This window comes from Carettochelys insculpta, chromosome 14, assembly GCF_033958435.1.
Source record: "Carettochelys insculpta isolate YL-2023 chromosome 14, ASM3395843v1, whole genome shotgun sequence".
Taxonomy (NCBI): Eukaryota; Metazoa; Chordata; order Testudines; family Carettochelyidae; genus Carettochelys; species Carettochelys insculpta.
The window spans coordinates 1,524,187-1,551,823 of NC_134150.1; the positions used below are offsets into that span (position 1 = coordinate 1,524,187).

Sequence of the window (27,637 nt, forward strand, 5' to 3'; positions counted from 1 at the left end):
ACATTGAGCCATTGATCACTACCTGCTGGGCACATTCACCTAGCCAGCTTTCTACCCATCTCGCGGTCCGTGGATCCAATCCATATGTCCTTAACTTACTGGCAAGAATGTTGTGGGAGACCATTATCAAAAGCTTTGCTGAAGTCGAGGTATATCATATCCACAGAGCCAGTTACCTCATCATAGAAGCTAATCAGACTGGTCAGGCACAACTTGCCCTTGATGACTCTGACTACTCGTGATCGCCTTCCCTTCTTCCGAGTGCTTGAAAATGGGTTCCTTGAGGATCCCCTCCATAATTTTACCAGTGACTGAGGTGAGGCTGACTGGCCTGTAGATCCCTGGATTGTCCTTTCCTTTTTTTTTTAAAAAGATGGGCACTACATTTGCTTTTTTTTTTCTTCTCCAGTCATCTGAGACTTCTGATCTCCACGAGTTTTCAAAGATAATAGCCAAAGGCTCTGCAGTGACATCTGCCAATTCTCTCAGTCCCCTTGGATGCATTCAATCCAGACCCAGGGTTTTGTGTGTCCAGCTTTTCTAAATAGCTCTTGACCTGTTCTTTTCCCCACCAAGAGCTGCCCAGCTTCTTCCCTTACAGCACTGCCGAGTGTCATTAGTCTGGGACCTGACCTTGTCTGTGAAGACTGAGGCAAAAAATGCATTGAGTACTTCAGCCTTTCCCACATCATCTGCCACCAGGTTACCTCCCTTACCCAGTAATGGCCCCACACCCTCCCTGATCACCCTCTTTATTGCTAACATGCCTGTAGAAACCCTTCTTGTTGCCCTTCGTTCCTTGCCAGCTGCCGTTCCAATTGTGCTTTCAGTTTCCTGATGACCCCCTGGCATTCTCCAGCCATATATTTATACACCTCCTTAGCCATCTGTCCAAGTTTCCACTTCTTACATGCATCCCTTTCGAGTTTAAGCTGACCCAGGATTTCCCCGATAAGCCAAACTGGTTGCCTAACATGTTTGCTTTTCTTACTGCTTATTGGGATGTGCCTTCAATAAGATGTCTTTAAAACACTGCCAGTTCTCCTGAACTCCTTCCCTTCTTCCCCCGCCCCCCCCGCCCATGTGAGCTTCCCAGGGGATCCTGCCCATCAGCTCTCTCAGGGAGTTGAAGTCTGCTCTTCTGAAGTAAAGGGTCTGTATTTTACTGCTCACCTTTCTTCTTTGCGTCAGGCTCCTGAATCCTGCTGGACTAAATGCTGCCTTCTGCCGTGGAAGTTTTCACCTTCTCTGGACTGGAGGGCTGATATTTGCACCTCAAGTCGTCTAACACTTTCTTCCAAGATAGTGACCAGCTGCACTTGGTACATAGGAAATCCCTTCTGTCATCTGGCGATAGATGATTGATAACACTTCTTTCAGCTGGCTCTTTGGACTCCAAAGACTCCCATGTGGTACTCTTCAGGCCATTTGTGTGTGAAATAGGTCCTCCCTCAAGCCTACTGCTAGGGACAGTGTCACCTGGAGCTAGGAGATGAACCTCCCTCATCCACCACCCTCAGGCCCTGACCGGTGCTGGATGAGGGAGTTTGCCAGACCCTGGGAGGTCAATATTGTCTAGCAGCGTCACCGACCCTCTGCTGCTTATGGGCCTTGTAGAAGTCATTTGGGGTAAACTATAGCACAGGATGCAGAGCGCCAGGACTCATGGCCATACACAAACTTGATGGGACCCACAGGAAACTTGGTCACAGCCATGATAAGTGGCTGTCCCGCCGACTAAAAGCACCAGATTATGGGTGTTGCTGGATGAGTGCCAGACTAGAGGTTCAAACTATAACCACATGGGGGATGTTTCTGTGAGTCTGTTCTCCCACCCCAGGTGGGAGCTGTAAAGGGAGGCATGAAAATACCCACATGGGGGTGGTGCTGTCCTGGGCCCACAGGGCTCCTGTCAGGAGCTACTCCTGACTGCCCAGCACTGCAAGGAGAGCGCTGGGGCAGATCCTCCCTTCAGACGGCGAGTGAGAAGGCCCTTGGTGGCTTATGGGGTGGGAGATAAGAGCCAGGCCTGAGGGGTGTGTGTGTGTGTGTGACAGGAGTGTGCCGAGCCCAGGCATGTGTAAAGCGTGAGGTGTTGGCAGGGGTTCTACAGCCCTGCTCTGTTCTCCTCCTCCTCTCCTTTCACAGCAGCACTTTGCAGTGATCTCGCCTTCACCTCTCTGTTCCTGATCCATCCCCGCATCTTCCCATGTCCCTCCGCCCCCTCAAAGCACATCCTTGGGACTGCTCCCAGACAGGCGTCTTTCCTCCTTCCCCCTAAATGGACCCTGCTCTGACCACTGTTCCCTCTGTTCCACATGGACATATCTACGAGGACATTTGGCTGTTCTTCAGCCTTCCCCTGGCTGCCCAGCTCGGTTACTGCCCCCAGAGGGGACTTATCCAGTGAGGCCCAGGTGTTTTTTAGGTGCCCGTTGCGCCTAGAGGGCTACAGAGCCGCTTTGTGAATAATGAAGCCATGACAGAGTTGTGGTCTGGAAGCCCCGGGACCGACCTGAGCATAGTTCTGGGGCTCACAAGCCTGCTCTGAGCAAGAGTCCAAGTAGGAGGTGCTGTATGAAAGCTGCTTGGAGTTCTGCACAGGGACAGCGACCATGTGGAGGTGGTCCTGTGACGGTACCCTGAGAGAAGAGGGAGCCTCCTGCTTTCACAATGGCTACCGACTCCCATTGCTCCGAACGGGAGCAGAGCCCCTTTCCCCTCTGGGATGGAGCTGATGTTGTCAGCAGGAAAACATGGGGGTGGGGGAGCAGGAAATAAAGTGCCTCTTCAAAAATCAGTGTTCCCTGATCAGGGACCACAACCAGTGATCTCCACTTACTGTCTCGGGGAGCCGGCTAGCTGGGCTGAGGACGTTTGAGTGCCCTCAACGCACCTCCATACCTGAACAGGTCACCCTTGTAAGGCTAACCTGACAGTCACCTGTAACTCTGTTAACGGGGTGTAACTGGGGGTACATAGTTGAGGGTAGCGACAAGGAGAGAGAAGAACCCCAGAAAATGGGAATGCCAAGAAAGAGCAGACAGGCTGAGGGGCTGGCTTAATGGGTATAAAGGACATCCTTTTGCTTTCCTGGTGCCTCTCTGAGAAAAGCTGCTCTGATCCTTCTGGAGATGGGCAGGTGGTCATTGCTCGTGCTTCACATGGTGATTTCTGCTGAACACTAACTGTGCAGGTAATGTTTGTTTACCAGGCGGCGGTGGTGGTGGGGAAGGGGAGAGGGTGTCTGGCAGCCTTCACTCTGACAAGAGGCTTTGCAGAGCAAAAAGCACTCGGTTTACTCCTGGCACTAAACACCCTGGTCCTCACCTTGTAGGTCCCAAGAGATCTGCGATCTAAACCCTACAGGAAGACCCAAGAGCCATCCAAGCTAGGAAGCCCCCACTGCTTCTAAACTGTGGGACCAAGAAAAAGAAACTTAGGGCTGAATCTTTTTTTGGCAGTGTTCATAAGCTCAGCAGAGCCAGAGAAGACTGGTGGTAGTGAGACTCCAATGCTTTGCTCCAAGTCCAATTGCTGAGTAGCAAGCAAGGCCAGTGGTCAGGCAGGCTAGGGACTCTGCTCAGCTGGTTAGCCTATTGGGAGCTATATTTTTCTCTGCCACATAATCCTTAGTTTCTTCTTCCAAGTCTGACTTCTTTCTTCTGATCTGAAGCCACAGTGCCTGCCTTTCCAGAAGCCTGCTCTTTGGTGGACAACTCTTCTGGCATCTCTAGGGACAAACAAAATGCTCCTCACATGGGGCAGCTTTGAGAAACAGGTTTTTTTGCTTGGGTAAACCTCCTGATACCTAAATGCTTCAATGGGGACTACTTCTGCTGTACCCCCAGAGGACTGGTGCCTTTGAGGGTTGTCGTCACTTTTGGTGGGTTGGTTTTGGAGCGAGCTGCTGAGGTTCCAATCCTGGGAGCATTCTGCCGCATTGATGGGCCCCCGCAGGAACCCTGGGAAGTTCTGCCAACAACCCTGTAGATTTTTGCAGAGTTAACAGTCTGTTCTGTGGGCCGCTGGTGCAATAGAGAAGTTCAATATGTGCACAGCTAAGCACGGGTGGTCTTGCATGTTGGCATGTCGCTAATCAAGTTGAGGGAGCTTGTTCATAAGCCCACCCTGGTCTTCTGGCTCTTTAGAGGTGGGGCTAAAGGTTTTGGTACTAGAGAGTTGAACTCCACAGGCGTGCTGGGCTTTGGGGTTTCCCTGGCTCTGCCCTGAGCGGCTCTTTTGGCTGCATGGCCTTTACTCCCTATAGCAGGAGTCAAGAGCCATCCAAACTAAGAATCCCCCAGTTCTTCTGAACTCTTCAGGACCCCAGAAAAGCAAGTGCTGTAGGGCCAAACTTTCCACAGTATTTATAAGTTCAGCAGAGCCAAAGATGGCATGTGGACTATGAATGCCCCAGACAGATTACAGGGAGAGCTCTGACAATACCCAGGAGTGGAGCTGACAATGACATCTGGGTGCTGCTGTCCCAAAAGCGCTGGCTTGGGCATGAGTTTGTTTTACAACAACTTGCTCAGGAAAACATCTCTCTTGGGAATCTAGTCATAATTTCTAAACGTTGGGGCTTTTCGAAATGAGGGGACTCTCGGCCAAGGTCTTGTTGAGGTAACGAGAGGCCATTGACCTGTCGTGTCGTAAGAATTCTTATGCTAGCTGTGTTTATATAAAAAAAAAAAAAACCACATTCAGTCTTCAGGTTCTGCTCACTGAACAGGGAGGCAGCTGCGTGGGTATAACGTGTTGCAACACCTCAAACCGCTTGTGTCATTGGCGGCAAAAGAAAACGCCAGGTGCATGAGCTGCCAGTTTCGGTGGGCCCTGTTGATGGGTGCTCTGGCCTCAGGAGCATGAGGCCTATTGAAGCTAGAGATGTTTGGGTGACAGTGGCTGGACAATGTTTCTCAGCTGCCTCACGAGCTCGGTTGGATGATGTGGAGAGGTGGGTCAAGGAGTCCAAGACCCCCCCCCCCCCTTCCACTGTTGCACTTAAGGTTTTCTTCCTTTATGAGTAGGAAGCAAGATCTTGGGGGCAATGGGGAAGATTGTGCCATGAGCTGGAGGAGGGCTGTGCCTGACTTGGGAATCAGTCTTAGACTGATTCCCTACGTATGGTACGTGAGGGGGAGGCTTGAGATCAGATGGCTCCTGACATGGATTGGAGTTAAGATTTTTTTTTTTCCTCAACATCCCAGGTTTTTTTCCCCCCCTCCCCCAATCATTTGGGGCTGGTTGTTTGTGAATAGAGAGCCACTGCAGACAACCAAAGTCTTCTGATGGAGAATAATTCTGTATGGAGAGCATTGTCCCACAGAAACCTTACAGCTCTCTTCTGGGCGCGTGAGTGACCTGGGAGGTGACCCAGAGCAAAGAACAAATACAGGGTTGACTCTTGGGTCACATGACCCTTCGGCGATCTGTCCCTGGCACTTATTTGGCCCCTGTCACTGCTGGGTCTGAGCCCCTCATTATTTAATGTTCTCCTGCCGGCACCTCAGAGTTGGCATTTCCCAGGTGGGGAACTAAGGCACCCAGAGGCTAAGTGACTCTTCCAGGAAGCCTGAAAGCTCAGGTTCAAGGCCCTGCCTCACCTCAAATTCCTAGATATGTGCGGGGGCCAGTGACTGTCCTGCTGCAGAGAGCCTGTTTTTCATAGGCTGAGCTGCAGAGATCCCGTTATGTGCTCAGTGAGCAGCATTCAGGTGAGGCAGCTGCAGGTGGCATCTAGAGCTGGGCTGAAGGGAACAGCCCTGTGCCCTAAAAAGTCTCAATTGGGTGCTGGAGTCAGAGCTGCACCTTTCTCAGGCATCCGGCCACAGTTCTGCTGCAGAGACAGCAGAGCCAATGAACGCTTCGGGCTCCTGTGCCTGACGCCGGGGAGCAGGTAGCTTTGTTCAGGTGAGGAACTCTAATCTGCATTTGCAAGAGATGAGCAATTGCGAGGTGGTGGGGCAGCTGTGGAACATGCTGGCCTTGGCTTTTGTGGGCAAAGGGCCAGGGGTGTTCCAGCCCTTCCCCAGGCTGTGGGGGGAAGCACATGGCTGGTGCTCTTCCTAGGGGTCCCTCTGGCCCCATCTCTAATACCTGCCACCCTGGGTACATGTCTTCTACCAAAGGTACATAAGGCAGGAGCGCATGAAACATAGGATGTTCTGTAAGGTTTCCATTGCAAGAGCAGCTCTTGTTCCCAAAGCCAGCAGAAGGCAACATGAGACTGGTAAACAGCTCGTTCCTGCTCCATACTGGTAAGCGTGCTTTAGCTGGGAAAAGCCCCCCTTTGGGTCAGTCATGGGGAAAGCCAATTTACAGCTGCTTGTCTAATTGGAAATAGTGATAAATACCAAATGCGTGCATGGACTGCGTGCAGAAACTCTGCATAAAGTTTCAATGATACTTTCAGGAGCTCAATGTTACTCAAGCTCTACTCAGTGTGGTGGCTTACATCAAAGTGCCTTAGTAAAACAAGGCATTCACCTGCACTAACACTTGAACACCATTGAACACTTCAGCGTATTTGGCTGCAATTTGCTTTGTGAGCTGAGCCTGTTCCAGTTCCCCACACTGGAAAGGAAACAACAACAATCTTCAAGGTTTTGTGGGCAAAGGGCCAGGGGTGTTCCTTAAAGGGACAGCACCCCCAGGGTAACAAAAGTCACAGCGCAAACGTTAGCAAACACAGCCAGCCAAAGAACATTCCTGTCACGCTGTCCTAACCTGTATCCTGAGAGATGCACACAAGAGGACACTGTCAGTTACATGTTCAGCTTTAACCTTTCTAACTTTCTGATGTTAGATCACGTTAACTATGCAGCTTCGCTCCTGGGATGACAACACAAGGGGGTTTGCATTGCCTTACGGCATGTGTGTTGCCGGGGTATTGCAGCGGAAAAGCTAGCTGAGCATTCTCAGTGTTCTTCTGGGGCGCTCAGAAGCTTTCTGCCTGTTACTTTAGATTCGGCATGGCGTGAATATTAACCAGCCAGAAGGTCTGAACATGCTGTAGAATGACACTGTGACCCTACAATCTAGTAGCTGAGTGACTCTTGCAGCTTCAAATTGTGATTGCGCCCAAGGTGGCCTCTTGCATTCTGTTCTTCTGGGGAAATCATGCTGCGATTATGTTTCTGGCTTAAGAAAACTCCCCTGCTCAGACTGGCCTTCACAAAGAGCTGGTCACTTAGAGGTACTTTTCTCTAAAAGCTGGCTGTCTCCTGAGGACTGCCATTACAGGATTATTGAATTAATTAGTTAAATTACCATGACCTCCTTTTGGTGAGCAAAGCCCTGATTTACTTGCCATCTGAAATGAAGATTTCATACCAGAAAACTGTGTCTCTAGTATATTCAAGGGAACTGTCCAGGGAGATGGAAGGAAGAACTGCTTTGCTTTGAAAACACCCATGCCCATATGAAGAGGGGGTGTGTGTGGGGGGGTGTGTGTTCTTGGTTGGTTGGTTTTTTGTTTTGGCTTCAGTTGCTCTAGAACTTCATATTTTTGCTTTGGTTAATAACTGTGCTTGCTGGAAGCAGGTTTACCAGACATTCACTCAACTGGGGGCAGCTGCCTTTCCTGTCCTCCTGCGGGGGCTTTTCAGGCCTATGAAGCAAACGGAACTGAATATACCCTGCAAGGGCTGGCTTAATGGATCCAAAATGTACCTTTGCTGACCCTGTGCACTGAGAGCGTGCTTAGCTGCTGTGACGAACAGGTGTTATGGGTGTGCAAATGGGACTTCATGTGGGGACATCAGACTGGCAGCAGCTCAGGAGCTACGTTCTCAGCAGGGGATGCTTAAGGTTAGTGAGTTTGCTATGAATAATTGCTTAGTGGTGGGAGGCAGGGACCCATGCACGGCCGTGCACCCACCCACCCCAGTCGCTCCTCCTGATGTCCCCACCAATTCAGACCCTGTCGGTACATGAGAATTCTAGAGCCAATACAGGAGTGATCACCCCAGCCTGGATGCTAGGGAAAACAGCAGGGCCTTAAGCCTTGAAAGGATCTCACACCGGCCACAGCCCAGCCAGTGAATAATCCAAGCCGATATTGGCTGGCACCCCCTCGCCATGAGAGGCTGGCGCGCGGAGGTGTGGAAACAGGAGCTGAAATAACAGAAACGTGACCGAGCTCAGACGCTGTTGCTTGGCTTAGTATGAGCTGTGCCCTCTGTGGGGACTCTGAGCACATGGCCAGGAGTAAAATGCACCAGCAAGAGCAAGTGCCCACCTGTGTTTCCTAACCTTGTTTCCATCCTTGTGTGGAATAAACATTTTACGCGCGTTGAGGCATGTGCACGAGGAGCAGAAGCGCACAACCCGGCTGCAGGGCGCTCTGCTAGTCAGCTGGGCAGCACTGGAATCTCTCCTGAGCAGCCGCCCAAGCGCCCAGCCTACAGGGACCACTGGTGACCAGTATCTGCTAACCAGATCCATTGCTGGAGCCAGCCCAGCAGGGCCCCACCTTGCTATAATCGGCTAGAGTGCCAAGCCCTGAAGGCATGGGGCCCAAGCTTTTGCCCTGAGGCCAGTCCTGCCCATCTCTACCCTCCACCTCAGCAGTACAGGCCCTGGCAATCTCTAAGCAGGCTTCAGAGTGGCGTGCATGCAGCATCCAGCCCCCATCACATGGGCGTTCAGAGCCTGCCAGTAAGGGTCAGTTGTAGGGAAAGAGGCTGGTGGTCTCTGTCCTTTCTGCATCCTGTCTCTCCTCCAGTAGTCCCCGTCGTGCCTTTTGGGACTTGCCAGGAGGCAGCAAAGCCCCCTCTCTGCTGAAGGAACTGCAGAGGCCCTGGGGCAAGCTGGCCTGTGCCCATGTGCCCCAAAGCAAAGGTGGAGTGAAAGGCCTGCAGGGGATGCCGGTTTGGGAAGAGCTGGCCAAGGCATTTACCAGGGCTTGGAAGGGTTTGAATGTGTATGGGAGACTTCCCTGTCCCTGGGCAAATGGACAAAAACAGCCTGACAAACTTCTAGGGAGGTGCAGTGAGGAAAAGGTCACTTGAGACCTTATTAGCATCGCTCGCTTGCTATTTGTTCTGTAGGATCTCGACTTCAACTTGTGCATCCGAGGAAGTGGCTTTTACTGCCCCCCCCCCCCCCCCCCCCGAAAGCTCATGCCCAGAGAAATCCGTTAGCCTTTAAGCTGCCCCAGGCCGCCTTGTGCTTTTTTGTTCTAGCAGCAATGCTCTGCGTGCTCGGATGCCGCAGCCCCAGGCTGGAGCGGAGCTGGGCTGATTAGCCTCTCTGCCTCGCTGCAGCTGGCTGAACCAACTTTCCCAAGAGAGAGGGGTCAGCGCTGTTCCCTGTAAGCTGAGCGCTGGGGCGATTCCACTGCTGCTCAGTAGCAGAGTGCCTGCTGCAAGTGTTTCTAGTGGTGGTGGTGCACATCCCCACAGGCTGCACAACAAAACTCATCCTGCCTGCGGCTGGAAAAGCTCGGAGGGAACGCTGCCACCTTTGGGGCTAAAACAGCAGAGCAATTAGAAAACGATGCTAAGCCCCAAGCTGGGGCTGAGCAGGGGCAGCTGCTCCCCTAAACATCCCCTGGGGGCTGGCAGAGATAACAAATCCAGGGGGGTCCCGCTCGCCTCACTGGGTTTCCCAGGGTGGCGCACACTGCGGCTCGAGGGTATGGCTTGTCTCCTCTACGCGGCGCACCCCTCTCTGGCCAGGCTCGCACTATGCCCAGGACTCAGCCTGGGGCATAATCCAGCACCCCCTACCCCAAGAGCACCTTGGACAACGTGAGGTCTCCACAGGAGCACCAGGACGTGCGCTGAAGTGGAGCGCTCTTGATGTCAGAGCTGTGAGCCTGCCCATGGCTGCTCCTCTTTGCTCCCCAGGGCCCTAGCCCGCCTCCAGCTTCCCAGCTGGCCAGGGCCATGTTAAAAGGGGCTCAGAGCCTGGGCTTTCTGGGGAGCCCCAAACCTTCCCCATGGCAGGGGCCAGCGTGGCCCCTGGCATGTGTCCCTGCCCACTGAGGGCTGTGCCACCCAGGGCAGCTGCATGGGTCCATGCAAGGCTGCCTTTAGGGAGGAGGAGGTAGTGGCCTTTGCCAGCTGGCCGCAGGTAGCCCAGGCAGCGGCAGGATCCTGGGAGGTGGAGCAGAGCTTGTCACGTAGTGTCTTTACTCACGCAGAGCTGGGGGGTGGTGGGAGCAGGCCAGGGTCAGCGCTGGGGCCCTGGGGAGGGCCTGAGCCCTCCTTTCTGCCCCCCTGCAGGGAGCCTTGCCCTGGGCCGGCAGATGATGATGGCCCCTCTTGGTCCATAGCTGGCTGGGAGCCTGATGTTGGTGGCAGCACATGAGGGGGTGTGACAGTGGGGTCTCCCTCTCCCAGGCGGGCCAGAGACTAGCCCCAGAGCCCTGCCAAGCAGCCAGCCCTACGCCTCTCTCCCTCGCTGTACAGGGCACTGAATTGCTATAGCAACCGGAGGCTGGGGGCGAGAGCCAACCCTTGCTCCTCCGGGCAAACAGTGCAGGCCTGTGCTGGGGAACAAACCTGGCATTGTCGGCAGCAGGCAGGGGAGAGGGGCTTCTCACGCCCCCGGCAGCGCTGGCTGCAGCTGTCGCCCATGTGGCTGCCTATGAAACGTCTCCTGGACCCCAGGAAAGCCCGGGTGAGCATCTTTCCAACAAAACAGCTGTCTCGTGAGAGGGCCACCAGTAAATATAGCACTGGGACGTCCTCCGGGGCGCCCGGCTATCGCTGACAGCCGCAGGCTCGGGAAATGCCCCTTCTGTTTGAATAACTGGGTCTGAGGGCTAGCCCCCAAGCTGAACAAGTGGGTCAGCCCCACGCAAGCTCATCCCCCTGTTATGCTTTGTTTGTCTTCAAAGTGCCCCAGGCCTACTGGTGTGTTTGGTTAGATCTGAGAGGCCGAGTCAGGCTCCTCAGCCTTGAAGTATGAGGAGGGGGATGTAGCTAGTGCTGTTTGCTCTTCACATGGACAAACAGTTCCAGCACTTTCAATAGATGAGCCATTAAAAAAGGCTCCGTTGCCCTTTCCAGCGGCGGTTTGGAGGGGAGGAGTGGAACTCTCAGGCAGGAGCCGTGGAAGGGGAGGAGAATTCTTCCCCTCCTCTCTCCAAACGCTGCTGCTGACAGAAAGGGGAGACCCTGCAACTCCTCAGAGCAAGGGAGCGGGGGAAAAACCCACCATGGTCAAAGCCAACAGAGTGTGTGGGGGGAAAAACAAAGAGCTGACTTGGTGGTGGAGCAGCTCGACCTGTTCTAGGTGGGAACAAGCAGTCAGCTTGCAGATAGCATGTGAACGCAGGCAAGGTCCCCTTCTGGCTGCAGGCAGCACGTAGAATTAAGCCCCCCCCATTGGTTTGGGGTGCTGCTATCCCCAGCTTTATTGTAAACAGCACAATGTGCTGCTGACTCTCGGAAAAACAGTGTACTAAGACAGCCAGAATCAAGGTAGTGTTGTAATTAACCCCACCCCACACTAAAGGAAGGACCCCATGCCCTTGTACTGAGGGTATAAAAATCTCTGTACAGCTTTGCACAGCCATCCCCAGCAGAGCTTGTATTCCAAGCAGTCTTTCAGGCCCTCCCTGCCAATGGCAGTCCCGAGGGCCAGCGCTTTTCTGCCGCTCTGGTAGGCTCCTAATCCCTTGGAGCCACGAGCAAGGTGTGGCATTTCAGCACCAAGCAGGGTCTGACCGTTCATGACGAGGAGGCAGTTTACTGCCTCGTCCACAAAGGGTGTGACTTGTTGCAGACCCACTTGCTCGTGAAGCTAGTGTATTGACACAAATGTAGAGAAGATGGAATTAAGTTTATGAATTTGGGTGTGCAGTTGCAGAAAGGAAAATCTTATGAAAACAGCCCCGTTCAAAAAAACCCCAGAAACCAGAGAATCCCAGGGCTGGAAGAGACCTCAGAGGGTCATTGAGACCCAGCCCCTGCTGAAAGCAGGACCAATCCCTACTAAATCATCCCACGCGGGGCTTTGTCAAGCTGAGACTTGGAGCTCCAGGGATGGAGATTCCACCACCTCTCTAGGGACCCCATTCCAGAGCTTCACCACCCTCCTGGCAAAATAGTTTTTGCCTAATATCCAACCTCCATCTCCTCACCTGCAGCTTCAGACCCTTGCTCCTCGTTCTGTCATCTGTCGCCATTGAACTGCCTCTCTTCAGCCTCTTAGAGGCCTCCTTGAGGTAATTCAATGCTGCTATCAAAGCATTCCCTGCCCCACCCCTACTTCTCTTCTGTAGACTTGAGTAAGCCCCAAACCCTCAGCCTCTCCTCATAAAACCAGCCACCTGATCACTTTTCTTGCCCTTTGCTGGACTCTCTCTGCAGTACATCCACATCTTTGCTAAAATGGAGGGCCTAGAATTGGAGGCAATGCCCCAAATGTGATCTCGCAAAGAAATTCTAATTCAGAATCTACTGCCACGGGTTTGAGAATATTGAAATAAAGAATTACACATCCCCAAGCGACCTGAAGGCTTCCTTCTACCTTCTCACCCTCCACACATGCTGAGCAAAGGAGTAAGACATTTACAAGGAGTGTGGGCTCATCTTAAACAGCTACCTTAAGTGTGTCATGAATGTTTAGCTAGTAATGTATTTTTTCCAAAGGGTTACAGAGGAAAATGCAATACTGTGAGGTTTGGGCAATATCTCCTTTCCATCAATTCACAAGTCAAGAAGCAGGTTGATAAATTGAAGGCTCAAAGGAGACTTGTGAAAATAACAGGTTAGAAAACCTGCCTTGATGAAGAAGTTCATAGGTGACTTGATGACAGTCTATTTGTATCTATATGCAGAACACATTTTTAAGAATGGTGTCTTCAGTCTAGCAGAGAGGTCTAACATTATCCAGGAAGCTGAAGGAAGACAAATTCAGACTGCAAATAAGAGGTGCACTTTTGGCAGTGAGGATAATTAACCATGGGAGCAATTTTCGCAGTGGCTGTGGTGTATTCTCTATCACTAGTGGATTGGACGCTTTTCTAAAAGAGCGAGTCCAGGAATTTAGTTTGAGGAGGTTCTCCAGGCTGTGTGATACAGGTGGTCAGACTGGACCTGGTCTCTTCTGGCCTTAGAACCTGAGGTTTCTCCCTGAAATAGTGACGCTCACGGACTGTTTTGGAGAAGGAAGTACTGATGGGTCTTGTTTTGGTGGCACTTAACTGCGTTGCTCAGGGGTGTGATCTCCGAGCCACACATTCATGCCAGCCTACTTTCCTGGAATAGACCAAGCCAAGCTGAAGTGCTGTTTTTTTTTTTTGTTAGTGCCTATGTCAGGCTGCTGACTTGAGCGTCTCTTGCAAATTTTCCCTGTAGAGACCTAATTCTTTGAACTTTAATCCTAGGCCTTCACCAGGGTCCCTCTAATTTTTTTTTACACCCATGGTTGAAATAAATTTTCTCCTATGCCCTGAGGCATGTGCAAATGGGCACCACCCATAAGAGCATAGGCTGCCAGGGCTGCACCTGAATCTCTCCTATGTGGCCCATTAGACCAAGTTAATTGGGGATCTGATGGATGTGCCATCACTGGAGATCTTTAAGTTACAGGGGGGTGGCCTCTTTCTAAAACACCTGCTGTAACTCCATAAGAAGTAACGGGATTCATGCAGGGGTTAACGAAATCCTGTAGCCTGCAGATGCAGGAGGTCGAATGAGATGATCGTAAAGGTTTCCTTTGGCCCACTTTTCTGCGTCAATATCAAGAAAATAGCCCCACCCACCGGCTACCCCTTCCTGTTCCCATTGGGGGTGTGCGTTTGCCTCATCATCGCTAACTGTGGGCTCAGCGCCTGTTGGAAGGAAGTAGTGAGAGAGGCATCAGACACCATCTTTCCCTGTCCAGCGCAGAGTGGCTTAGTTTGGTGCAGAGCTAGTCTACAGCATCTACCCCTTCCCTGTGGGGCCTGCCTCTCCTGTTTGAACCATCCACGATGCCAAATGCGAGGGTCTCGATTTTTCATTTATTGTTCATTTTGCAAATATGCCCAGCTGGGTGTAGCTTCCGTTTTATAACCTTCTGCAGCAGGTTCTTTCAGCTGTACCTTCCTATATAGTTCCTCATTGGTGACCACCTGCGTCCATCCTATTCTATAACAACTCTTTTCGAATCTCTCGTTATCACCCATGTCTCACATCCCTGCAACAGGCTGCTGAATACACACGTTTTCTAGATGCTCAGCTTCACTTTTTTGTGGCTGGACTCTGGTAAATCTCATCAGCACTAACCATAACGTTCTCCTGCTAATGTTGGCAGGTGGCTATTCTGTTTCACTGCCTGCCTGTTGCCAGAACCTCTCTGCTGTTACTGGTAATTAAAGTTGATGCTCTAAACCCGCAAGAGATGTCTCTGGAAACCAGCCAGAGCAGTTGGTGCCTCTGCCGCCCCTACCTCCCGTTTCCGAATGTTTCGCCATGAGAGAGGAGAAGCTGCCCCGTCCCCGTGCCGCAGGGAGCAGGCAGGCCCAGCTGGGGCTCCACCCGAGTGCACAGGTCTGATGCCACTCTGCGGAGAGCAGTTCACAGGTTCTGTGCTCAGAAGGGGCCATGGTGAGAATCAGATCTGACTCCTGGTCTAACGCGAGCCAGAGCACGGCCCTGTTGAGCAGCTGACATCTCGCAGGGGCTCACTTGGCCCTCCTTGGAGAAGGCACCTGCTGTCCCTTGCAAACCGTTGTATTAGCCGCCTGCCTGCAATAGGCCGGAACAAAAGCTGCTCTCGGCACGGTTGTTGCGAGCGCCGTAAGAGGGCTGCTGTGCAACACTCCCTGTACGTCTCTTCCACCCATGTGACGAAAGAATTTTATGTGCACCACCCAGAGAAGCGCACGCTGCTGGCTGGGGGTGCTCTGCTGATCACCTGGTTGGCTGTGCGAGTGCTCAGCTTACAGGGGACCCGGGTGCTGTGCCTTGGCACATGCTGGGCATTCCTCTGCCATCTTTCCCTCTCGAGGCAATTTCCTGCTTGAGGAAAACAAACTCCCTGGGGTTTGGCAGAGAACACCAGCCTTCCCCAGCTGCCAGCAGCAAACCCGGCGACATGGGCCCACCTATGCGCATACAGAAACCGCGAGCGGCAGTGACATCCCAACCCCAGGGCTTCGGAATCCAACTACACCCTGGAGCCCCCTGGAAGGCAGCGGGTGCCCTGGGTAAGGCCTGGGGGCACTGGGTCCTCGGCTGCAGCATCCAGGCCCCTGCCCCAATTTGTAACTCCACAGCTCTTGTTGGAGACTAGGCGTGGGCCCTGCTAGCCCGCAGCTGTGACTCCCCTTGTCTTGCTGCACCCCGCGGCCGTGTTTGCAACCGGCGTGGCACAGACGTGCTCGGAACATGGCAGTGAGATCACGACCCTCTTTCGAGTGTCTGATGAGCACCGCCCACACGTTCAGGCCAGGGCCCCTTTCGGATACTGCCCCGGGTCCCCCAACGCCAGTTACTATGGCAAATTTGAATTGTAGAGAATGGAAGTTGGGAGAGGGAGGAAGGTGCTGAAAGCTGCCTTCTGATTGGCTGGCTGTCTCAATGCCTTGCCTCATCCAGGGACAGAGCAGCCAATCAGAGCTCAGTCTCCTGCTCTTGCCTCACCTGAGCAATGGGTCAGCTCCTCTGCTGGCCTGATCCCACCTGTGGCAGCTGGCGGGGAGCTGAGGGAAGAGCCATTAGACCCCCACCGCCAGCCTGGAAGAGACCCCACTGCTGATCGCCAGGGCTGGGGTGGGGGAGAAGCAGAGGTCAGGTGTTTGGGGGCGGAGGGGGGCTCAACTGGGGGGGCTGGGGCTGGAACTGGCAGGGTGGGAAGCTGAGGGCTGGGCAGAATGGGTGTGAGGTGGGGGAGTAGGAAGGCAGAAGTGGGGTGAGCTGAGGGGCAGAAGGAAGGGGGTTGGGGTAACTGGGGAGGCAGAAGCAAGGTGAGCCGTGGGGGACCTGGGGGCAGTAGCGGGGTCATTTTCCTTGGGGGGTGGGGTCTGACTTGCTCACGTTTCATCTCATGAGGTACGGAGTCCTCGGAGTGAGACTCCGTTACGCCGCATTTAAAAACAGGGGAGGCCTTGAACAGGAGGCTGTGGGGGGCTGGGGCTGGAGGCGGCGGGGGGCAGGGGAGGCAGTGTATTATTGATTGCTTGTCATCCCAAAACGCTGTTCTCGGTGGGCGTCGGGCTCTCCACTGAGCAGGCTTTATCCAGCGCGCTGATGGTCCGCGTTCGTCTCCGTTCCTACGGAGGGAAATGTTGGTTCTCACACAATTGCCAGATTGCATCCGCCACCCTGGGTGTTCTGATTGGGCTCATGAATATTCACGAGTTCATTTGGTGGCAGTATGGTGGTGTGCCTCAAAATAATTCAAGCTCTCCAGATGTTCCGCGAAAGAGAAACGATCAGGAACTGTTGCACAAACTGGCAACTCGTGCTTGGTGAATACTAGAGATGGGTCCGCCCTTCCTGTAGGATCCAGGACTGACCATGCAGAAGACTCCCCCTAAAAGAGAGTCAGAGGCACCAGTCTGATTACCAGTCTTGGAAGTTACCATGGTCTCGTTATGTCGCCAGCGGGAGAAGATTCTGAAACCAACTGCTGCTCTGCTCGCTGCCCAGGGACTGCTTGAAACAACTTGCCAGCTGTCTGCCCAGCAGGAAGTCAGGGAAATGGCAACCAGGAGTGTAACACAAGCCCCTCTCCTCTCTGGTCCTCCACACCCTTTCCTCTAGCTACCATTGATCCGATGCCTCGGAAGTGCTCTCCCTGACGGGGAGAGGCCTATGTTTGGAGCCGTTTGGTCCTGTTGCTGACAGTCGCTCGTTACTCTCTTGGCTCCTGGCTCAGTCCTTTCTCTGCTCCCTCCTCCTCTGCTGAGTGAGTCTGTGCTGCCTTCGCCGGGTGATGCGGCGCTCTGGGACAGCAGCGTGGCTCTACTGAGGACAACGCCCAACGAAGGCTGCCCTGCCAGCACGCACCATTGAATCTGCGGTGGTGGTAGAGGATGCTGAGGGTACCATGGAAGATGGCTGGCTTCCGGTTCCTTTTGCCTTCTGCACCCTCTTACCAAATCTGGGCTCACTTGCGCGATATCTCTCTCTCCTCCCCCCACCCCCCCGCCCCACCCGCTGTCTGGCCCTCCAGGAGCGCATCCCCCGAGCTGCCGCGGAGATTCACGGGACGTTGTCGTTCACTTGTGTGACGCGTTTTCCAGCCATTCTCAGTGCCAGTCTTTGTCCTCGTGTCCATGGCGCTGTTTTGTTTTTGTTTGTTTTTCAACCCCCCCCCCCCCCACGGTTCCATCAGGTCTGTGGGTGTTGACGGATCACTGAGGTCCTTGCGGTTCCACCCACCTTCTAGCCCCCTCCGGCTTTCCCATTGTCTTTTCTGTAGGCCACTGCCTGCCTGTTGCATGACCTTCCTTGCTGCTCTGGCCACTGGCCATTTTAAACAATTAATGAAGGGGTGGAGGAATCTGCCATGCTAAATTACTTCCTCCCAGGGGGAGGAGAGGGCTTTATACCCAGCCTGATATCAATGTGATTTGGTTTCATTGCCTGACGTAGTCACTGCCTTGTGAAGGTTGTTCAGCAAACAGTTTCTGTGCATTTTGGGGGGCTCCATTATTATTATTTCCCAGAGTTTAACTTGACACTGTGACAGGTAGATTGGAAATCCATGGTACCTCCTCAGACTCTCTTGGGGGTCTCTTCTGGGTGAAAGCATTCTGCTCTTCTTTTGCCTCTGGAGAGGGAACTTTTGCTGGAAATCTCGCCTGAGCCGAGGCCTCTCTTCAGGGGAGATTGGCCAGCTCCTTTTATGCCGAGTTTCCTTTTGGTGGTGTTTCAGTAAAAAGAGAGCAGTGCGTTTCCTCAGCTCTGAATCAGCACGTTTGTGCTCAGGGAGAGCGCAGGCCCGGGAAGGGAGGAATGAGGAGTTGTCCCAGCTTCTCCGGAATAACGGCTCAGAGTCAACAAGACCTCCAGCTTTGTGGTGCTTTGCAGTGTCCTGACAGCTGCTGCGCCCAGGGAATCGTGTGTTTGCTACACTTGTCACCGTCACTACATCTAGTGCTGCTCACCAAGTGCAGCGTGTTGGCTGTCACAGCAGCCTTCAGGGTCCCCTAGTTCAGCCCCATGGCTGTGTCATGAGTTAGATTAGCTGGGGCGGGCAGGAGGGTTTGGATTACAGCTCCATGCTCAAAGGGGTTCTGTGGTTTAGGCGTCTTTATAAGAAGAGAGCAGAAAACCATGGAGGAAAGAGAGAAAAAGTGCTGCTTTTGGAAGTGAGCGGCCAAGGCGAAAGGAGTTGAGAGACATGGTAAGTGGCTCGGGATAACCAGCTGGCTTTTCTAGGTGCTGAGCACAGCTGCTGTCAGGGCTGGGGGGGACCTGGGCTGATCCTAGCAAGGCAAGTTTAGGTCTCTGGATATTTTTGACATTAAAACCTGTTTGGACAGAGAGAATGAGTGTTAAAAAGCCATGAGCCTGTCGGCACCTTGATGGAGCCTGGATGCATCCCCTGGGGCTGGAGAGATGCAAAGCTGGCTCCAGGGAAGCGTTTGGGGCTGGCGTAGTTGCAGGGAAACCAGAAGAGCCAGTGACTGGGCCGGAGGTGAGATTTTGTGTCACTTCTTTGTGTGTCTCCCAGCTGCTAGTGTCCCCTCCATCCTTTGCAAAGGCCAAGCTGTGAGTGTGGGAGCAGCCAGGCTGTCACTGTCCCTTCGCTGGCTCTGAAGTTCTCACTTGGGGCAGAACCGTGCCTGCACTTGGCTGAGAAGTTTTGGGGTTCCAGGCTGGTCAAAAGGGAATCTCCCCCCAATCCTGCAGTACGTTAGCCAACCCAGCCTGGGCCTGGTGCTTTGCTCTCTGATTCGGTTGGAGTGGTGTGTGCATGTTTCCAATTCAATAATGTTAACCCTCCCTGTGCTGCTGTCCGGCCAGTCAGCCTGATAACTGGATGCGGGAGTGGGGTGGGCAGCGTGGGTTTCTTTGCACTACTTCAGAGTGTTGTCTTGTTTTGCACCGGGTGTGTCTTTCCCCCACCGCTGCTCTGTAACGCCTTCCTTCGGGCAGGAGTTCTGGCGGGCACCTCTCCCACCAGGCGGCCGTACTGTGCTGGGCCAGGGAGCCACTGGAAGAGGGAGGGAACGTGGTGTGTGTTTTCTCTCTGGCTGCTCTGATGTGAGTGGTGTGTGGTTTTTTGAGCATTGGACGCTACTGTCACTCACGGGCCTGATCCGACGTCCAAGTGCAGCTCAGACAGCAGAGCCGTCCTGTCCGAAGGATGGTTCAGGGTGGCTGCCCTAGGCCCCGTGCTTTGGGGGGGGTCCTGCGGTAGCTGCCACAAACATCCCATCCTGTGCACGGGACTCAGAGGGGCCAGCGCAGCCTGGGGATTACCTGGGGTCCCGGCACAGGGGTCCCCTGCACTCACTGTGGTGGTGGGAGCCAGAGCACCTGAATATCCTGCTGCATCCCCCACTTACCTCCAAGCCCTCTGCTCAGCTTCACCACAGCCAGGGCAAATGGGGCGACCGGGCCCCGGGCACCCCGCTTCCCAGTGCCGCAGTGAAATGGTGTGCAGCGGGCTCGGAGATGGGCAGCGGAGCAGGCTGCCGGCTCGCTCCGGCTCCTTCTGCTGGGGTGAGTGCTGGGGGCTTGAGAGCGGGGACGTTGTGCCCTCTCATATGCCAAGCGCCCTGACCAACAAACAAGTGTGCCTCAAAAGAGGGGTGGGAGGTGCCAGCGCTGAGAAGGAAAAGCTCCCCCCTGCAGCGTTCCCTGTAAGCTGAGCGCTGGAGCGGCCTCCCAGGTTCAGGGGCCACCCAGCTGATAAGCAGAGCGCCTGCAGCCGGCACTCTGTGTGTGTGTGTTCCTGCAGGTAGTGCGCCAAGGCATGCGTATGTGCACAAAACAAAATTTATTCCGTCCAATAGATAGCAAAAATTAGAGGGAGCCCTGGTTACCGGATAAGGGACCCTCTCCATCAGTGCTAACAGGAGCCGCTTTATTCTCTGCGAAGAGAGCAGACCTGCCTTTCCTGCCACGCAGAGGACACCCCATTATGGGCGACCTACGTCTTCCTGACAGATTTAAATCCGTGGTCTAAAACAGCTGCACGCAATTACTGCGCACAATCCCCTCACTGCAGGTGCATTGCTACTAGCGCTTGTGCGCTCGCTGCCCAGGACTGTGTGCGGTCTCTGCCATTGGGCATGCAAATGTCCACATTTCCCCTGGTTTCACAAGCTTCCCTCAGTGCTGCAGGGTTGGAAGTCACCGCTGAAGAGATCCATGGACTTTTAGGTCAGAAGGGGCCATTATGTGCATCTGATCTGACCTTTTGCATAGCAGAGGCCATAGAATTTCACCCAATTATGCCTGCGTCCTGCTCAGTAACTTATGGGTTGTACCATAGCCTGTCTTTTAGAAAGACCTCCAGTTTACCGCCATCCCGCCCCCCGGCAATTTGTTCCAATGGCTAATTACCCCTGTGGGGGAGGGGGGAGGTTGCATCTTATTTCCTGTTTGAACTTTCCTGACTCTCTCTTATTGCCAGTCACTGGGTCTTGTCCCACTGCGGTCTGCGCGATTAAGGGGCCTTCTGCTGTCAACAGTCTTCTCCCCCCGTAGATGCTCGTAGATAGTGATCAAGTCACCTGTGAACCTTGTTACTATGAAGCTAAATTGGTAGATCTTCTAGATTCTCGTTTCCTGACCTGGAACCGTCCTTGAAGCTTTCCTTTTGAACAGGTGAGAAAAATAAATAGAAATCCTTAAAAACAGCTCTACCAAATGCTGCCCCTTCCAGAGGTTCAGTGCGACACCCCAAGCCTGATGTACCCTCCGAGCTCAGCGGCAGCACACAGCACAGGGAGTCGGGAAGCAAAGTGGCCAGGCTCTTTTGATCACGTAGCCCAAAGCCTTGGAATCTGTAACAGAGACCCGGCAATCAAACAGCGACCAACAGTAACTGTTGTAAGCCTCTTCCATACGTGCATCCTGGAGCACAGGCCACTGGCCACCACTCGCCAGTGTCTCCTGTCCTGTCTGAATAGGGGTATCCTGTCTTTTTAGTGTCTGTCTTTGGGTCCCTGCACCTGGTGTTTCATGGGTGCCTCCTTTCCCTTGTGGGTCCCAGCTCAAGGCTTGCCTTGTGATGTGGTGGTTGGTTTTCCAAAGGTGTGTCCAATGCATCGCCATCTACTCTTCCTGATTTCTTCTTTGTCAGGAAGTTGATGAGTCAGTTGGTCTTGGTCGTTGATGGCATGGGGCCCGTGGAGCCGGAGGCTTTTACGGAGGCCATTCTGAATAAACATCTGGATTTTGACAGTCCTTTTTGACAGTCCAACGGTAGCTAAGTACAAAAGAGAAGTTGACCAGTGGTGGCCACCAAGAGGACCGGGGCGTGGGGCTCATGTGAAGAGAGAGAAGAGTGTATTGCTGGGTTTTGAGAAGGGCTCTTGGAGGACCCAGGTCGGGAGAGGAAGAGATGAGTGGCAGGGAGCTCCCAGGAAGTGAGGCTCAAAGAAGGCATGGTGACACGCAGTAGGGAGGCCACGAGCGGGTGGGTGAGTGCAGCAGGAGGGCGGGAACTGGGGTGGGTCTGGTGCCAGCAAGACACAGAAGAGTGGAAATGTCCACGTGCCCTCAGGTGGCTAGGAAGCCAGGGAGGGGAGTGGGAGTTAAAATGAGACCTGCTGCAAGCATCTAGTCTGGTTGAACTGGCTGGAAAGAGGCTTCTGGGAGAGTGCTGTGGGGTGGGCGATGTCGAGCGCGCTGTGGAGCAGGATGGTCACGGGATTCAACAGACGTCTGAGGAGCAGCTGTACAAATTCCTGCTCACCGGCTAACGCACACACTGCTTGCCATGGCTTTAGGTGTCTCTCTTCCCCGGGTGGAGCAGGCGGCCCTTCTCCTCCCTGTGAAACGTGGCCGGACGTCCTTTCGTGGGGCAGGTCTGTGCTGGGCAGGTAAGTAGACGTGCAGTTCTAGCTATGGCACTTGGGTAGCTAGGATCGACATATCGGTAACGGACTCACTGCAGGGGGAGAGTCCCTTGCGCCTCACGATATCGACCAGGTGGATCGTCCGCCTTGCATGGCCCGACCGCTAGGGACCGTGCAGAGCCAGGCGTGGCACTCGTGGAGCGCGTGGGGGGAGAAGAGATGGCACGTTGGAGGTCGAGGGGCCAGTGGCCAGAGCCATGCTGCACAGGGAGGGAGTGTGCTCATTGCAGGGCGTCCTGTTGGCTGGCCCACAGAACGGCCCTGCTCAGGGGCCCCGGCAACTAGTATATTTCTACTCTTCCCTACGTTGTGCGTTAGTCCTTTCTGTCTTGCCACACGAAGCAGCGGGGAGCCCGGGGGTTGAAAACATCAGCATCCTGGGGTCCTTTTTCCAGGGCGACTAACCTGTCTGTGCTGGTAAAGAGGCCAGAGGGGGGCGGGCCTGTCTTTTTTTTTTTTATTGGCCCTTGTGTTTCTAAGGCAATTGGGGTTCGTTGGTTTTTCGGAGCGGTGCACCGTGCACATGCCAACCCTGTTAGCTTAGGTGAAAAACCATGCGGCACAGGGTTAAAAATAGCATCGGCCAGAGGGTAGGAACCTTGATGCTATTGCTGCCTCTGCCACCGCCACCGACTCCTTATGCGACCATGGTCAACTCAGTTCCTGTTGTTGGGCCTCTTTTCCCTCCCACTCTTTATCTGTCTCTTCTGTTCAGACTTGTTTGGAGCATGGGCTGTCCCCTGCTATGTTTGTAAGCAGTGCTGGGCACAGGGGGGCCTGAGCCTGGCTGGAGCCCCGGGTGCTAGTGCAATACAAATTGCTAGCTTATGAGTACCACTCACGCAGGTCACACGCAGGGCATGAGGGGAGGATGTGATGATTCACTGCTTGGTGGATTTAGCACGTGTAAGATCCTGGTCACCAGCATTCTGGGGAAAACTTGGTTCCTTTTATCGTTGGTGTTTAACGTGGGTGCCGCTCCTATGGCACCACTTTACATTGTCTCTGATTCTGCCAGCCCCAAGGGCCGGATAATGAGAAGGGCTTCCAGGGCTGCAGCCCAGCGCCTCAGGCTGCCCCTGGGAAGGGGGAGGCAGCTCTGTGTCCTGCTGTTCCCCATCTCTGTCCCAGCAGCTGGAGCCACATGTATCACTGCTGGTGCACAAGCCTGCAGGCTCCACCCCCTGCTGCAATCTTGGCCACGGGGGTAGGGGGAACCTGCAAGCCCTGGGTAGCGTGGAGCCCGCTGCACCGGGTAAGCACCCCAGTCAGGGGTCCCTCTAACTTATTTTTCCATCCATGGATGGAATAACTTATGTGCACCACCAGTAGAAACACACACTGCTGGCTGAGGGTGCTCTGAACCTCTCCTGGGTGGCTGCCCAAGAGCTAGTTCAGGTCTGCCAGAGATTGCTGGTGTGCCTATGAAAGAGTCGGTCCACCTGTGCCCCAGTTTGCCATCTGAGCAATGGGATCATCGGCTCCGTCTGCCTTCCAGTGGTGGGAAAGGAGAAATGCGTCAGGAGATGCTCAGAGACAGTGGGGAAGGAGAAGGAAACAATCAAGTGGGTTTCCTGGGTGAAGAGGAGAAAGTGGGGCAGTCGGACCCTTCTCTAAGATGCTTTTACAATAACGCCAGAAGCCTGGGGAACAAACGGGAAGAGTTAGAGGCCCTGGCCCAGTCGCACAAGTACGAGGTGGTTGGAATAACGGAGACTTGGTGGGACAATTCGCATAACTGGAGCACGGTCATGGAAGTGTATAAACTGTTCAGGAAGGACAGACGGGAGAAGAGGAGGAGGAGTTGCGCTCTGTGTGAGGGAGCAGTGTGGTTGCTCAGAGCTCCAGTGTGAGGAAGGAGAAAACCCAGTTGTGTGTCTTTGGGTTAAGCTGAGAGGTGGAAGTAACAGAGGTGGTGATGTAGTTGGTGTCTGTTATCGACCGCCAGATCAGGGAGGTGAGGATTTCTTCAGGCAGCTAAGTGAAGCTTCCAAATCACAGGCCCTGGTTCTCATGGGAGACTTTAAGCATCCGGACATTTGTTGGGAGACCAATACATCAGCACACAGACAATCCAGGAAGTTTTTGGAGAATGTTGGGGATAACTCCTTGGTACAAATGCTGAAGGAACCAACCAGGGGCCGTGCGCAACTTGACCTGTTGCTCACTAACGGGCAAGAACTAGTAGAAGAAATAGAAGTGGGAGGGAACTTGAGCTGCAGCAACCATGAGGTGGTAGACTTCAGGATCTGGACAAAAGGAAGAAGGCTGAGCAGTAACAAACAGACCCTTGATTTCAGAAGCGCAGACTTCGACTCCCTGAGAGAATGGATGAGCAGGATCCCTTGGGAAATGAAGATGAAGGGGAAAAGAGTTGAAGAGAACTGGCAGTATTTTAAAGAAGTCTTACTGAAGGCACAGGAACAAACAATCCTGCTGCATAGTAAGAAATGCAGACGTGGTAGGCAACCAGCTTGGCTTAACAGGGAAATCCTTAGTCATCTTAAATTCAAAGAGGGTGCATACAAGAAATAGAAAGTAGACAGTTGACTGAGGAGGAGTATAAACATACGGCTGGAGAATGCCGGGCAGTAATCAGGTAAGTGAAAGCACAATTGGAACTGCAGCTGGAGAGGGACGTGATGAGTAACGAGAAGGGTTTCTACAGGCATGTGAACAATAAACAGGTTATCAGAGAAGGTGTGGGGCCATTACTGGATAAGGGAGGTAACCTAGTGACAGATGATGCAGGAAAAGCTGAAGTACTCAATGCTTTTTTTGCCTCAGTCTTCACGGACAAAGTCAACTTCTGAATGATGGTCCTAGATGATGCAGTATGGGAAGGTGGAGGGCAGCCATCTGTGGGGAAGCAACAAGTTCTGAGCCATCTAGAAAAACTAGATGTACACAAGTCCGTGGGTCTGGATTTAATGCACCCCAGGGTAGTGAGGGAATTGGCAGAGGTCATTGCCGAACATTTGGCCATTATCCTTGAAGACTCTTGGAGATCAGGGGAGATTCCAGATGACTGGAAGAAGGCAAAGGTAGTGCCCATCTTTAAAAAAGGAAAGGACAATCCAGGGAACTATAGACTCGTCAGCCTTACCTCAATCCCTGGGAAAATAATGGAGGAAATCCTCAAGGAATCCGTTTTGGAGCACTTGGAAGAGGGGAAAGTGATCAAAAGTAGCCAACATGGATTCACCAGGGGCAAGTCCTGCCTGACCAATCTGATTAGCTTCTATGATGAGGTAACAAGCTCTGTGGACATGGGGAAGTCAGTGGATGTGATATACCTTGACTTCAGCAAAGGTTTTGGTACGGTCTCCCACAACACTCTTGTCTGTAAGTTAAGGAAGTATGGATTGGATCCTTGGACTAGAAGATGGATAGAAAGCTGGCTTGAGGGTTGGGCCCAATGGGTAGTGGTCAATGGCAGTCTGTTTCAAGCGGAGTGCCGCAAGGCTCGGTTCTGGGGCCGGTGTTGTTCAACATCCTTATTTAATGACCTGGATGAGGGGCTGGATTGCACCCTCAGCAAGTATGGGGATGACACAAAACTAGGGGGAGAGGTAGATTCGTTGGAGGGTAGAGAGAATCCAGAGTGACCTGGATAAATTGGAGGGCGGGGCCAAAAGAAGTCTGATGCAGTTCAATAAGGAGAAGTGTAGAGTCCTGCACCTGGGGTGGAAGAATCCTAAGCATTGTTACAGGCTGGGGACCACCTGGCTCAGCAGCAGTACGATAGAAAGGGACCTAGGGGTTATGGTGGATGAAGGCTGGATATGAGTAAACAGTGTGCCCTTGTAGCTAAGAAGGCTAACAGCATAGTAGGGTGCATTAGGAGGAGCATTTCAAGCAGATCTGGAGAAGTAGTTATTCCTCTTTATTCAGCACTGGTGAGGCCACATCTGGAATACTGTGTCCAATTTTGGGCCTCCCAGTATAAAAAGGATGTGAATTTGCTGGAGCAGGTTCAGCGAAGGGCAACAAAAATGTTTTAAGGGGCTGGAGCACAAGACCTATGAGGATAGGCTGAGGGATTTGGGCTTGTTTAGTTTGAAAGAAGAGAAGACTGAGGTGATTTAATAGCAGCCTTCAACTTCCTGAAGGGGAGCTCTAAAAAGGAGGGTGAGAAACTGTTCTCAGTGGTGTCAGATGGCAAAACAAGGAGTAATGGTCTGAAGTTGAAGAGGGAGAGGTGTAGGTTAGATATTAGGGAAAAACTACTTCACCAGGCAGGTGGTGAAGCACTGGAATGTGTTGCCTGGGGAGGTGGTGGATTCTCCATCCCTTGAGGTTTTTAAGTCCCAGCTGGACAAGGTCCTGGCTGGGATGACTTAGTGGGGGTTGATCCTGCTTGAAGCAGGGGGCTGGACTAGGTGATGTCCTGAGGTCCCTTCCAGCCTTGTGATTCTGTGATACTGTGGGACTGGGGTGCCATGCCAGTACTCTAGATAGTACTTAGGAAGCACCATTCACTATTAATTGTCACCTGTGTTCTGGGCTGGGAAAATTTTATTTCCTTGACACCGACACTCCCCTTGACAGCTTGCAGGAGGCAATCGGCACACAGGAGAAATTTAGCCTGAACAGGGCAGCTGAGGAAACGCGGGTAGCTGTCTCAGGGGCGAGCGGTGGCAGTCACTGAATTTGCATGGAGCAGCTCGTGCTCCCACTCTTGCAAGGCTGGGAGGTGTGGTGTGTTCTTGTCTGTCACTCATACAGATCATGCAGCCTGAGCTGTGCCTGGATCTCCTGGTATCGCAGAGGCCTGACTGGCTCGTGTGTCTTTCAATGCATCTGTTCAGGTAGCAGCTCCTGGCTAGCAGGTGCAAAGGTGGAGCTGAACAGAAAATATAATCTTGCTGTGATCCCGGGGTTGGATTTCTTCCAGTGGGGAAGGAAGAGGCAATGGGACTCGTAAAAACATAAGAACATAAGAATGGCCATACTGGGTCAGACCAAAGGTCCATCGAGCCCAGCATCCCATCTGCCGACGGTGGCCAATGCCAGGTGCCCCAGAGAAGGAGAACAGAAGACAATGATCAAGTGATTTATCTCCTGCCATCCATCTCCTGCCCTTGTTCTGAAGGCTAGGGCACCATACTTTATCCCTGGCTAATAGCCATTTATGGACCTAACCTGCAAAAATTTATCAAGCTCTTTTTTAAACCCTAATAGAGTCCTGGCCTTCACAGCCTCCTCGGGCAAGGAGTTCCACAGGTTGACTGTGCGCTGTGTGAAGAAAAATTTCCTTTTATTAGTTTTGAACCTACTACCCATCAATTTCATTTGGTGTCCCCTAGTTCTTGTATTATGGGAAAAGGTAAATAATTTTTCTATATTCACTTTCTCCACACCATTCATGATTTTATATACCTCTATCATATCGCCCCTCAATCGCCTCTTTTCCAAACTGAAAAGTCCCAGTCTCTCTAGCCTCTCCCCATATGGGACCCGTTCCAAACCCCTAATCATCTTAGTCGCCCTTTTCTGAACCTTTTCTAATGCCAATATATCTTTTTTGAGGTGAGGAGACCACATCTGCACGCAGTACTCGAGATGTGGGCGTACCATAGTTTTATATAGGGGAAGTATGATATCTTTTGTCTTATTATCGATCCCTTTTTTAATAATTCCTAA

At 53.0% G+C, this 27,637-nt stretch overlaps 1 protein-coding gene across 2 annotated transcripts in view; it reads left to right on the forward strand.

Annotated features, from left to right (window-relative positions):
* The first annotated feature begins 18,177 nt into the window (after window positions 1-18,177).
* The window catches only part of PLEKHG4 (pleckstrin homology and RhoGEF domain containing G4), a 96,113-nt gene continuing 86,653 nt past the window's right edge, over window positions 18,178-27,637 (forward strand). Inside the window, exon 1 of one of the 2 annotated variants that reach the window (XM_075008816.1) lies at window positions 18,178-18,300. In XM_075008816.1, the coding sequence (XP_074864917.1) occupies window positions 18,298-18,300 (3 nt within the window). In that variant the 5' untranslated portion in view covers window positions 18,178-18,297. The remainder of the gene's footprint in view (window positions 18,301-27,637) is intronic. The other variant, XM_075008817.1, reaches the window with a different exon arrangement.